Source organism: Oncorhynchus tshawytscha, linkage group LG10, assembly GCF_018296145.1.
Source record: "Oncorhynchus tshawytscha isolate Ot180627B linkage group LG10, Otsh_v2.0, whole genome shotgun sequence".
In the NCBI taxonomy this organism is placed as follows: domain Eukaryota; kingdom Metazoa; phylum Chordata; class Actinopteri; order Salmoniformes; family Salmonidae; genus Oncorhynchus; species Oncorhynchus tshawytscha.
Window position 1 is genome coordinate 3,998,210 of NC_056438.1, and position 12,500 is coordinate 4,010,709.

Genomic DNA, 12,500 nt, shown 5'->3' on the forward strand with positions numbered 1-12,500 from the left:
TGCACCTGAGCTCAATTTCAAGTCTCATATTAAAGGGTCTGAATACGTATGAAAATAAGAATTTTATTTTTACATAAAAAAAATATATTTATATTTTTCCACATTTTATTACGTTACAGCCTTTTTCTAAAATGTATTAAATGATGTTTTCCCTCATCAATCTGCACACAGTACCCCATAATGACATAGCGAAAATGTTTGCTAATATTAAAAATATAACATTTGCATTAGTATTCAGACTCAGTACTTTATTGAAGCACCTTTGGAAGTGATTACAGCCTAGAGTATTCTTGGGTATGAAGCTACAAGCTTGGCACACCTGTATTTTGGGAGTTAACTCCATTCTGCTCTGCAGATCCTCCCAAGCTCTGTCAGGTTGGATGGGGAGCGTTGCTGGACAGCTATTTTCAGGTCTCTCCAGAGATGTTCGATCGGGTTCAAGTCCGGGCTCTGGCTGGGCTACTCAAGCACATTCAGAGACTTGTCCCGAAGCCACTCCTGCATTGTCTTGGCTGTGTGCTTAGGGTCGGTGTCCTGTTGGAAGGTGAACCTTCACCCCAGTCTGAGATCCTGTTTGCTATGGAGCAGGTTTTCATCCAGGATCTCTCTGTACTTTGCTCCGTTCATCGTTCCCTCTATCCTGACTAGTCTCCCAGTCCCTGCTGCTGAAAAAGATCCCCACAGCATGATGCTGCCACCCCCATGCTTCACCGTAGGGATGGTGCCAAGTTTCCTCCCGATGTGACGCATGGCATTCAGGCCAAAGAGTTCAATCTTGGTTTCATCAGACCAGAGAATCTTGTTTCTCGTGGTCTGAGATTCTTTAGGTGCCTTTTGGCAAACTCCAAGCGTGCTGTCATGTGCCTTTTACTGAGGAGTGGTTTCTGTCTGGTCTGATAGGTGGAGTGCTGCAAGATGGTTGTCCTTCTGGAAGGTTCTCCCGTCTCCACAGAGGAACTCTGGAGCTTTTATATATATATATATATTGTTGCCTGTTTTTCATGTTATGTTATTTTGGCTTTATCAACTCATGTATTTTTTTTTTTACATTGTTTGCAAACTGATACTTGACACGTACACTACCGGTCAAAAGTTTTAGAACACCTACTCATTCAGGCTTTAGAGAGAGAATGCCAAGAGTGTGCACATTCCAGGTGACTACCTCATGAAGCTGGTTGAGAGAATGCCAAGAGTGTGCAAAGCTGTCATTAAAGTAAAGGGGGGCTATTTGAAGAATCTCAAATATAAAATATATTTATATTTGTTTTTACACTTTTTTTTGTTACTACATGATTCCATATGTGTTATTTCATCATTTTGATGTCTTCACTATTATTCTACAATGTAGAAAGGATACGTGTCAGTTTGCAAATGTAAAAAAATAAAAAAAACTAATTGAGTTAATAAAGCCGCTGTCGTGTCTTTGGCATCATTAAAAGTCAAGACTGTTAGTTTAACAAATCAATTCTCTGTAATTATTATTACGTGATTAAACTAATCATGTAAATGTAATTTACTAATTAACCAATGAAAAAATATTCAGATTACAAAGCTATCCTTTTCCTAATAGAACTCTTCAGATATTTTTAATATCTGATGAATTAGTCTTCTGATTAATTAATTATTCTTTACCTCACGTTAGTCTTATTCCAAACGTTGTAAATTGTTGGTTATCTGCAGGAAACCAGCCTTTACTATGAATCATCCATTCACCAATTGGCTTAATAATTGATTTACTAACTAAATAATCACAGAAATGCATAAACAAACAGATGTAGTTACTAACAAGGAAGATTCCCTAGTGAGCTAAGCCAATATAACGGCTTGGTGGACAAAGGGAAGTGGGCGGAGCGAGAGACCAGAGGGATGGCGTGGAACATTGCAAGATCATGTTATAATGCTTGTATTGCATTATAATGGTTGTTTTATTCGACAGAATAGAGTATTCTGTTAACTATTGTGTGTGTGTTCTACTGAGGATGGGCCTCTATGAGATAGCACTGACAGAGGAAATTTACGATGTCTTTGGGTGATAAACCCTAAAGAGCATTCCAGATAACATGAGGTAATGTTTTTGTGCTATGAAGTACCAGGAACGAGATTAGAACCTCGTCTTAGGGACCAAACTGGACGATAATTTATAGCGAATGTTATCTGGCTAAGGGATACTCCTTTCTCAATTATAAAGTCCCTTTGTGAACTGTTCCTAAGATCTGTGGTTCGTCATGTAGGTTGAGAGGGGTGTATCTTGGCTATAAAAGATCTTTGTACTTTTCTGTTGGTACTTTCAATGGTTCATTAGAGATGACGCATCATTGAAAGTCAAAAGGCTATTGCAAAGCTCTTATTATTAAAGATGTAGTTTAAGTATAACTCTGACTGGTGTGTGAAGTTTGTAACTCATTTGGTAATGCAGATATAAGCCACCACAGGGATCATTACACACAATTGATAATTATATTAATTGAAATACTAATCCTTTGCTCTCTCATTCGGGAATAATTGCAATCAAAATATATATATATATATATACACCCCCATATATTTACGCCCACATGTCGTCGTGATCTCTGTTGGAATCGTCAGTCCGTCCGCGTCTCTTTCTCTCTCGATCTCGGTTTTCTCGAAGTCTTTCATGGTTAGAATGGATACTTCAGAGTGCCAATCAGAAATGTTCTCATAGAATAGATGTTTCGGCGGTTGTCGGTCTTCGCATCCCAGGTTGTCATAATTTCTATCTGCAGACTAGTAATTAGTATCTAAGATTTGCTCATATTCTGTAGGGATCGATAGTCTCCGAGTTGAACCATTGCCAGCCGTGTAGCCAATGCTCCACGTGGTGTGGTTAGGAATTCAATAACTATACACAATCACAGCTCACGCTGTGGGTTTGCTTAATCTAAACTCAAACCTGTGGCACCTCAGTTTACACCGAAGGTCACGTGGTCTGAAGAGGATTTTCCTTAGGAGGGGGTTTTACTCGTAACAGTAGAGAAGGCTGTTCTATGACGCCTGATCATGTCTGTGCTCACAGGGCCAATGACTTAGTTAAACTTTAAAGGGAATACAATTCTCTCACATTAAATGTTTAACATGACATTACATCATTTCACAAATAGTTTCATCTTTACTCATTGACTTTATACAATAATTAGATGCAAACACCATAATTGAGAAATGTACACATTCAGATATATAGTTGTCTGTGTTTCCTGTCCTCTCTGAGGTCACCAAATGAAACACACTCGTCATACACGCCCCTTAAGTGTCCACGGACCATTCCCACCTTCTCACAAGCGGACATTTTGTTTAATTAATTTAGGAGTCCGGCCATGTGAAATCCATTGTTCACTCTGTGAAGCCGTCTCTCTCTCTTCATACTGCATGGCCAGGAGGAGAGTCTCCTCCAGGAATTTATGACCTGAGATAACAGAACCTGGGTGTAGGAGAGAGTTAGAGAGTGGGAAGCCATGATCTATACCCAGAAAAGGCCACGTCATGACACCGCATACAAACATGGTCTCTTTTTTTGCTTTTCTTGAGTAAGGCAGCTCCAAAATGCAGGCGTTTCACCCTAGCTCAGTGCTTTCTGTGGTGGTGGGGCAGAAAACACCGAGCGTAATGTTCTCTAGTTGCGCCATGTTTGACTCAGTGTTCTGTAACTAACTCCATGCTTTATGTGGTGGTGGGGCTGAAGGGTTGGTTGTTCTGTAGTTGCGCCGTGATTGGCTCAGTGTTCTGTCACTCATGCGGACATGCGGATACATCAAAATCTACAGGGAGAGCTCAAGAAATTCAAGCCCCTTGGGTGCTGCCATAGATTTACATTAAAAGTGCCCATCCAAGAAGGTTCAAGGTCATTGGCCACAGATAAAAATACGTAAAATCACGTTATGTCTACCGTAGCTTTGATTGGACTGATCATGTCAACATCATACTTTCAAAATCTTGGCTAGACAAGCAGTCGTCGTCGTGAATCAAGTCGACAATCTACTGGCAAATCCTTTTCGATTATTGTCACATGAAGAGAAATTATAGATAAAACGTATCAGTGCTCATCGGCCATTGGACTTAAACATTACACAACAAGTTGGAAATCGCAAATTCAACAATGAGTGATTTGGAAGGAATCAGTGGCTAACTGTAGGAGTTGAAATGCAATCACTAGCCTGCTATTCAGTGGAGTGGGTGTGTGGTCCAAGTCTACATTTAAGGGTCTCCTTTCCAAGCTTAAAAGGATAAACATTCAACACCATGGGCTAGAAAAGTTGAATACACTGTCCCTGCTGTCAATCCAGCATGATTTTGGCCGTGTAACAAAACAACTGGAACCTCGGAACAGTTTTCTGTTTCTAAAACTTGAATCTGTTACAAACAGAGTGGACTGAGTTTTGTGGACTTTTACCCAATGTCAAGTTTCAATGTGTCAAAGTTTAAAATATGCTATTATAATATTATTATTATATTATATATATATATTATCATAAAATGATTATTATTATTATATTATAATATATATTGTTTAGAAAGAGCGCTAGGGCGAATTGAGTTATTGCACACAAGCACGTTCCCTAACGGAAATATGCAAATACATGGTAGAACGCGCCAATTGGCTCTCGCTAGCTCGTGCTTGGCTCTGCCCACCTTGATTAATTGTTCTGCTCAGTATGATTAATTTGCTTCCGATTGAAATGACAGACTGTGGTCTATCTTGGGTTAGTTATAAAAATCTTTGCTCACTGTTTATCGAATCCCATGGTGAGACTTTTTTTTCAAGTCGACACTATTTGGCATGATAGTCCCCATCGATTTTTGATAGCCATTCTCACTCAGATATGACATTAAGATGGCATAAGTCATTACAAAATGTGTAGAAATGCAGGAGATGAACTTAAAAACGTAAAAAGTACCCCGAAAGCACAGAACTGGCCCTGAGTAGAATAGAGTAAAATACACTAAAATAGAATAGAAGTTCACCAGTATCTGATTGGTTTTGTTAAAGATGAAAATGACACCAAGGAAAATGTCCTAATAGTTCACTTCTCCTTAAAACCTCATCATTCACATTCTCAGAGCTCGCGCTGCTGGGGTAGAGAGTAGAGTGATGTTGTTTTTGTGTACAGCCCCGGAGGCCAGTTGCTACGGGTAACGGCTTTGGTGACACAGGTAATTGTTCTCTAGTCGTCTCATCTCGGATGTCCGGTGCGTCTTTACACCGCTGTTTACGTTGATCGATAAGAGTGATATCGATCTGATACGGATCTGGGAGTCTTTGTACCGAACATTAGTCCACTAATCGGTCAACAAACCGTTGGAAGTTTTTGAAGTCGGCCCGCTGGCTCATCTGAGTATCCGGAAATGATCCTGGTTCAGAACGCTCACATCAGGAAGTTAGTTCTACTACACGCGATCTATGTATGTGCGCAATCAAACACCTATTGTTTTCATGCAACCATTTAGGCTGTAGACTATGAAATATTTTATTTCATGCAAACAACGTTGAAATGTACAGAAAAAGTATTTGGTAAATAATATTGTTTAGTCTAACTACCTGTCACCTCTTTTTTTTTGTCTATCCGTTCGCAGGTTAGCGTTTTTTCATTCCTGGATCTTGTTCTGGAGATAGCTCTGCATAGTGGTCACTAGCTGACACCAAATCATACAATCTGATTTTAAACCTAACCCTAACCTTAACTACACTGCTAACCCTAATGCCAATTTTTTGATGTTGACAATATAGACATTTTGAAATTTGCAGCTGGTCATTCAAAGGGAAAATCGCTCAGTACGGCCTCCAGGACAAGACTCATGACAATAAACGTCAACCTGCTATTTATTTGTCAGCTGATGTGAGTGTGTGTGTGTGTGTGTGTGTGTCATATTGTGTGTAACCTAGTGTTTTTTCTATAGAGTGTGTGTTATGGTGTGAGTCTGTTATAGAGTGTGTGTTGTAAAGTGTGTATTATAGACTTTGTGTGTTGTATTATCAGTGTGTGTAGCCTAGTGTGTGGGTGCGTGTGTGTGTGTGAGTGTCTGTGTTGTAAGATATGCGTGTTGCAGAGTGTGTGTTATAGTATGTTTTAGTATGCGTGTGTGTTATAGAGTGTGTGTTGCAGAGTGTGTGTAGCCTAGTGTGTGTTATTATAGAGTGTGTGTTGCAGAGTGTGTCTAGCCTAGTGTGTGTTATTATAGAGTGTGTGTTGCAGAGTGTGTGTAGCCTAGTGTGTGTTATTATAGAGTGAGTGTTGCAGAGTGTGTGTAGCCTAGTGTGTGTTATTATAGAGTGTGTGTTGCAGAGTGTGTGTAGCCTAGTGTGTGTTATTATAGAGTGTGTGTTGCAGAGTTTGTGTAGCCTAGTGTGTGTTATTAAAGAGTGTGTGTTGCAGTGTGTGTGTAGCCTAGTGTGTGTTATGGAGAAGTATGAGAACTTGGGTATGGTCGGCGAGGGAAGCTACGGCATGGTCATGAAGTGTCGTCACAAGGAGAACGGGAGGATCGTGGCCGTTAAGAAGTTTCTGGAGTCAGAGGACGACAAGACAGTCAAGAAGATCGCTTTGAGAGAGATCAAGATGTTGAAGGTCAGTTGGAGTTTAATAGATTAGAATCAAATAGAACATAGTCCAATACAACAGAATCAAATACAACAGAATAAAGTCAAATATAATATAATTAAATAGAATAGATTAAAATAGCACAGAATATAATAAAATAGATTAAAGTAAAATAGAACAGATTTAAATAGAACAGAATATAATAAAATATAATAGATTAAAATGCATTAGAATAGAATGAAATAGAATATATTGAAATAAAATAGAATTGAATCAAATAGAATATATTGAAATAAAATAGAATATATTGAAATAAAATACAATATACTGAAATAAATTAGAACAGAATCAAAAAGAATATATTGAAATCAAATAGAATAACTTTATTCTTCCCAGAGGGAACTTAAGTAGTGGCAAGTCAGATAAGATGTAGAGATATATTAAACAACATATAAACAGCAACATTCCCACATAACATACTGTATTGGGGCGGCAGGGTAGCCTAGTGGTTAGAGTGTTGGACTAGTAACCGAAAGGTTGCAAGTTCAAATCCCAGAGCTGACAAGGTACAAATTTGTTGTTCTGCACCTGAACAAGCAGTTAACCCATTGTTCCTAGGCCTTCATTGAAAATAAGAATTTGTTCTTAACTGACTTGCCTAGTTAAATAAAGGTAAAATAAAAAATAAATAAATACCAGGAATCGGCAACTGGCAGCCCGTGGACCCCCTTTCGTAGGATGAGGGACTCAGTCGGGGGGTCGACCTACTGTTGAGAGTTAGAGTAGTAGAATATACATGGTGCAATTTTGAAATGTTGGTTGTGCATCAGGAGTTTTTAGCCCACGTCAGAAAAATGACCGACCGGGGCGCTCCCATTGATTTTGTTAGTCACACTCACTCAAATATCTTCTATTTTTTTTAAACTGCAAACATTTCTCTCCATCCTATGGCAAAATGTGTAGAATTTCAGCAAATTTGCTTAAAACTGCACAAATAAAATCTATGCCCCATGGAAAAATGTGTAGAATTGCTGGAAATGAACTCAAAAACTTTTTGATTGAGATAATACTTACCCATGTACTGTACCTGTAGGTACTATGTACTGTACCTGTATGTACTATGTACTGTACCTGTAGGTACTATGTACTTTACCTGTATGTACTATGTACTGTACCTGAAGGTACCTGTAGGTACTATGTACTGTACATGTAGGTAATATGTACTGTACCTGTATGTACATGTAGGTACTATGTACTGTACCTGTATGTACTATGTACTGTACCTGAAGGTACCTGTAGGTACTATGTACTGTACATGTAGGTAATATGTACTATACTTGTAGGTACTATGTACTGTACCTGTATGTACTATGTACTGTACCTGTATGTACTATGTACTGTACCTGTAGGTACTATGTACTGAACATGTAGGTACTATATACTGTACCTGTATATACATGTAGGTACTATGAACGGTACCTGTATGTACATGTAGGTACTATGTACTGTACATGTAGGTACTATGTACTGTACCTGTAGGTACTATGTACTGTACATTTAGGTACTATGTACTGTACCTGTATGTACCTGTAGGTACTATGTACTGTACCTGTAGGTACTATGTACTGTACATTTAGGTACTATGTACTGTACCTGTATGTACCTGTAGGTACTATGTACTGTACCTGTAGGTACTATGTACTGTACATGTAGGTACTATGTACTGTACCTGTATGTACATGTAGGTACTATGTACTGTACCTGTAGGTACTATGTACTGTACATGTAGGTACTATGTACTGTACATGTAGGTACTATGTACTGTACATGTAGGTACTATGTACTGTACCTGTATGTACATGTAGGTACTATGTACTGTACCTGTATGTACTTGTAGGTACTATGTACTGTACCTGTAGGTACTATGTACTGTACCTGTAGGTACTATGTACTGTACCTGTATGTACTGTACATGTAGGTACGTGGCGTGACATGTAGGTACGCGACGTGTTGAGGGTCAGCGTGGCGGATGTGTTGTTACTTACGCTCAACACCTGGGGGAGGCCCGTCAGGAAGTCCAGGATCCACTTCCAGAGGGAGGTGTTCAGTCCTAGGGTCCTGTGCTTAGTGATGAGCTTGAAGGGGAATATGGTGTTGCATGCTGAGCTGTAGTCAATGAACAGCATTCTCACGTAGGTGTTCCTTTTGTCCAGGTGGGAAAGGGCAGTGTGGAGTGCAATAGAGATTGCGTCATCTGTGGTTCTGTTGGGCGGTTTGCAAATTGGAGTGGGTCTAGGGTTTCTGGGATAATGTTGTTGATGTGAGCCATGACCAGCCTTTTAAAGCATTTCAAGGCTACAGATGTAGCCATTGGCATTCTTGGGCACAGGGACTATGGTGGTCTGCTTGAAACATGTGGGTACTACAGACTGTGTCAGGGAGATGTTAAAATTGTCAGTGAATACACTTCAGTACATGTCCTCGTATTTCATCGGGCGTTAGTAGCCATGTGAATGTTAACCTGTTTAAAGGTCTTACTCACATCGGCTACGGAGAATGTGATCACACAGTCGTACAAAACAGCTGGTGTTCTCATGCATGATTCAGTGTTGCTTGCCTCAAAGCGAGCACAGAACGTACCCAGCTTGCGGCTGGGTTTCCCTTTGTAATTCGTGATAGTTTGCAAGCCCTGCCACATCCGACGAGCGTCGGATCTGGTCTAGTAGGATTCGATCTTAGTCCTGTGTTGACACTTTGCCTGTTTGATGGTTCGTTGGAGGGCGTAGCGGGATTTGTTATAAGCGTCCAGATTTGCACCTAACCAACAGTGCAGTTTCAAGAAATACGGATAAGAATAAGAGATAAAAGTAACAAGTAATTAAAGAGGAGCAGTAAAAGATAACAATATATACAAGGGGGTGCGGAGGCTATATACAGGGTATTACGGTACAGAGTCAATGTGGAGGCTATATACACTGTATTACAGTACAGAGTCAATGTGGAGGCTATATACAGGGTATTACGGTACAGAGTCAATGTGGAGGCTATATACAGGGTATTACGGTACAGAGTCAATGTGGAGGCTATATACAGGGGGTACCGGTACAGAGTCAATGTGGAGGCTATATACAGGGTATTACGGTACAGAGTCAATGTGGAGACTATATAAAGGGGTACCGGTACAGAGTCAATGCGGAGGCTATATACAGGGTGTACCGGTACAGAGTCAATGTGGAGGCTATATACAGGGGTACCAGTACAGAGTCAATGTGGAGGCTATATACAGGGGTACCAGTACAGAGTCAATGTGGAGGCTATATACAGGGGGTACCGGTACAGAGTCAATGTGGAGACTATATACAGGGTATTACGGTACAGAGTCAATGTGGAGGCTATATACAGGGTGTTACGGTACAGAGTCAATGTGGAGGCTATATACAGGGTGTTACGGTACAGAGTCAATGTGGAGGCTATATACAGGGTATTACGGTACAGCGTGAATGCGCTCAGCTGTTTTGCCGCCAGTTGCTCTCGGTGTATCCACTATAGCTTAGTGTGTGTATGTATCGTACAATGCGTCCATATGGCAGAGGGAGACACATTTATAACTAGAGTGTAGAGGCCTGCCCACCATCCTGGAGCCCTCTCTGTACAAAAGCCCACCATTCCATCCCATGGAATATGTTTGTTGTCGATACACTGAACATCCACTGTACCGTTTCAGAGTTAGACATCTGGGAAAAATATAGATGAAAAATGTCTTGGTAGATAGTGTGGTACTCTACCTCAGGCAAGCAGAAACTCGGGACTTCCTTAATATTAGAGATTGCACACCAGCTGTTGTTGCCAAAGAGACTTGCTGATGTATAGAAAAAAAACCCAGCTAGATTTATATTTTCCATGTCCTTGTTCAGTCACTACTCTGTGAAACGTAGGATAGTCCAGTTCTTCAGGTCACGTTGATAGGATAGTCTCTCTAACAGAGCTCATCCAGTTTGTTCTCCAGTGATTGATAGGATAGTCTCTCTAACAGAGCTCATCCAGTTTATTCTCCAGTGATTGATAGGATAGTCTCCAACAGAGCTCATCCAGTTTGTTCTCCAGTGATTGATAGGATAGTCTCTCTAACAGAGCTCATCCAGTTTGTTCTCCAGTAATTGATAGGATAGTCTCCAACAGAGCTCATCCAGTTTGTTCTCCAGTGATTGATAGGATAGTCTCTCTAACAGAGCTCATCCAGTTTGTTCTCCAGTAATTGATAGGATAGTCTCCAACAGAGATCCCGCACGCCGACCTCTAATAACTCCGCCTCGGGCCTCATCTGAGTGACGGGGATTTGGATTTCGCCCCTGATTTGTAGAAATAAAAGTCCACATTTAAATCGGTTCACTGTTTTGATGTCCAGATGAAATGATGGCCGAAACATTATTTATAAAATAGTTAAGATCGACGCAAAAAAAAATAAACAAAATTGTTCAGGAGCCGGTAAAATGGCGGCCATCCCCTCTGGCGCCATTCTCTCACAAACCCGGACCCGCAAGCCACTGTGGCCCCTCATGAGTAGTTTTTGTGTGACGCCCCCCCCCCCCATCCTTGACATATACAAATGCTTACGAGCCAATCAATCAAAACAACCAATCAATCCATCATTTTGTTCCCGCCTTTTCTCCAGCAACTGCGCCATGAGAACCTTGTCAACCTGCTGGAGGTGTGGAAAAAGAGACGTCGCTGGTACCTGGTGTTTGAGTTCGTAGAACGTACGGTGCTAGATGACCTAGAACAGAGTCCAACGGGACTAGACTACAGCCGCCTAAGAAGATACGTCTACCAGATACTACGGGCTATCTCCTTCTGCCATCAACACAATGTGAGTGGAGTGTGTGTGTGTGTGTGTGTGTGTGTGTGTGTGTGTGTGTGTGTGTGTGTGTGTGTGTCAGAGGAGGCTGGTAGGAGGAGCTATAGGAGGACGGGCTCATTGTAATGGAATTACATGCACGCCTCCAACTCAATCATCAAGTTTGCGGACGACACAACAGTGGTAGGCTTGATTACCAACAACGACGAGACGGCCTACAGGGAGGAGGTGAGGGCCCTCGGAGTGTGGTGTCAGGAAAATAACCTCACACTCAACGTCAACAAAACTAAGGAGATGATTGTGGACTTCAGGAAACAGCAGAGGGAACACCCCCATCCACATCGATGGAACAGTAGTGGAGAGGGTAGCAAGTTTTAAGTTCCTCGGCATACACATCACAGACAAACTGAATTGGTCCACTCACACAGACAGCATCGTGAGGAAGGCGCAGCAGCGCCTCTTCAACCTCAGGAGGCTGAAGAAATTCGGCTTGTCACCAAAAGCACTCACAAACTTCTACAGATGCACAATCGAGAGCATCCTGGCGGGCTGTATCACCGCCTGGTATGGCAACTGCACCGCCCTCAACCGTAAGGCTCTCCAGAGGGTAGTGAGGTCAGCACAACGCTTCACCGGGGGCAAACTACCTGCCCTCCAGGACACCTACACCACCCGATGCTACAGGAAGGCCATAAAGATCATCAAGGACATCAACCACCCGAGCCACTGCCTGTTCACCCCGCTGTCATCCAGAAGGCGAGGTCAGTACAGGTGCATCAAAGCTGGGACCGAGAGACTGAAAAACAGCTTCTATCTCAAGGCCATCAGACTGTTAAACAGCCACCACTAACATTGAGTGGCTACTGCCAACACACTGTCAATGACACTGACTCTACTCCAGCCACTTTAATCATGGGAATTGATGGGAAATGATGTAAATATATCACTAGCCACTTTAAACAATGCTACCTTATATAATGTTACTTACCCTACATTATTCATCTCATATGCATACGTTGATACTGTACTCTATATCATCGACTGCATCCTTATGTAATACATGTATCACTAGCCACTTTAACTATGTCACTTGG

At 41.3% G+C, this 12,500-nt stretch overlaps 1 protein-coding gene across 7 annotated transcripts in view; it reads left to right on the forward strand.

Moving 5' to 3' along the window:
• Positions 1 to 4,568: 4,568 nt before the first annotated feature.
• Positions 4,569 to 12,500, forward strand: part of LOC121847383 (cyclin-dependent kinase-like 2) — a 29,543-nt gene continuing 21,611 nt past the window's right edge. For 4 of the 7 annotated variants that reach the window (XM_042328030.1, XM_042328032.1, XM_042328031.1 and 1 more), the window contains exons 1-2: positions 6,247 to 6,578; positions 11,224 to 11,418. In XM_042328030.1, coding sequence (XP_042183964.1) covers positions 6,411 to 6,578; positions 11,224 to 11,418 — 363 coding nt within the window. In that variant the 5' untranslated portion in view covers positions 6,247 to 6,410. Of the gene's footprint in view, positions 6,579 to 11,223; positions 11,419 to 12,500 lie in introns of all 7 variants that reach the window. The other 3 variants (XM_042328036.1, XM_042328034.1, XM_042328033.1) reach the window with 3 other exon arrangements.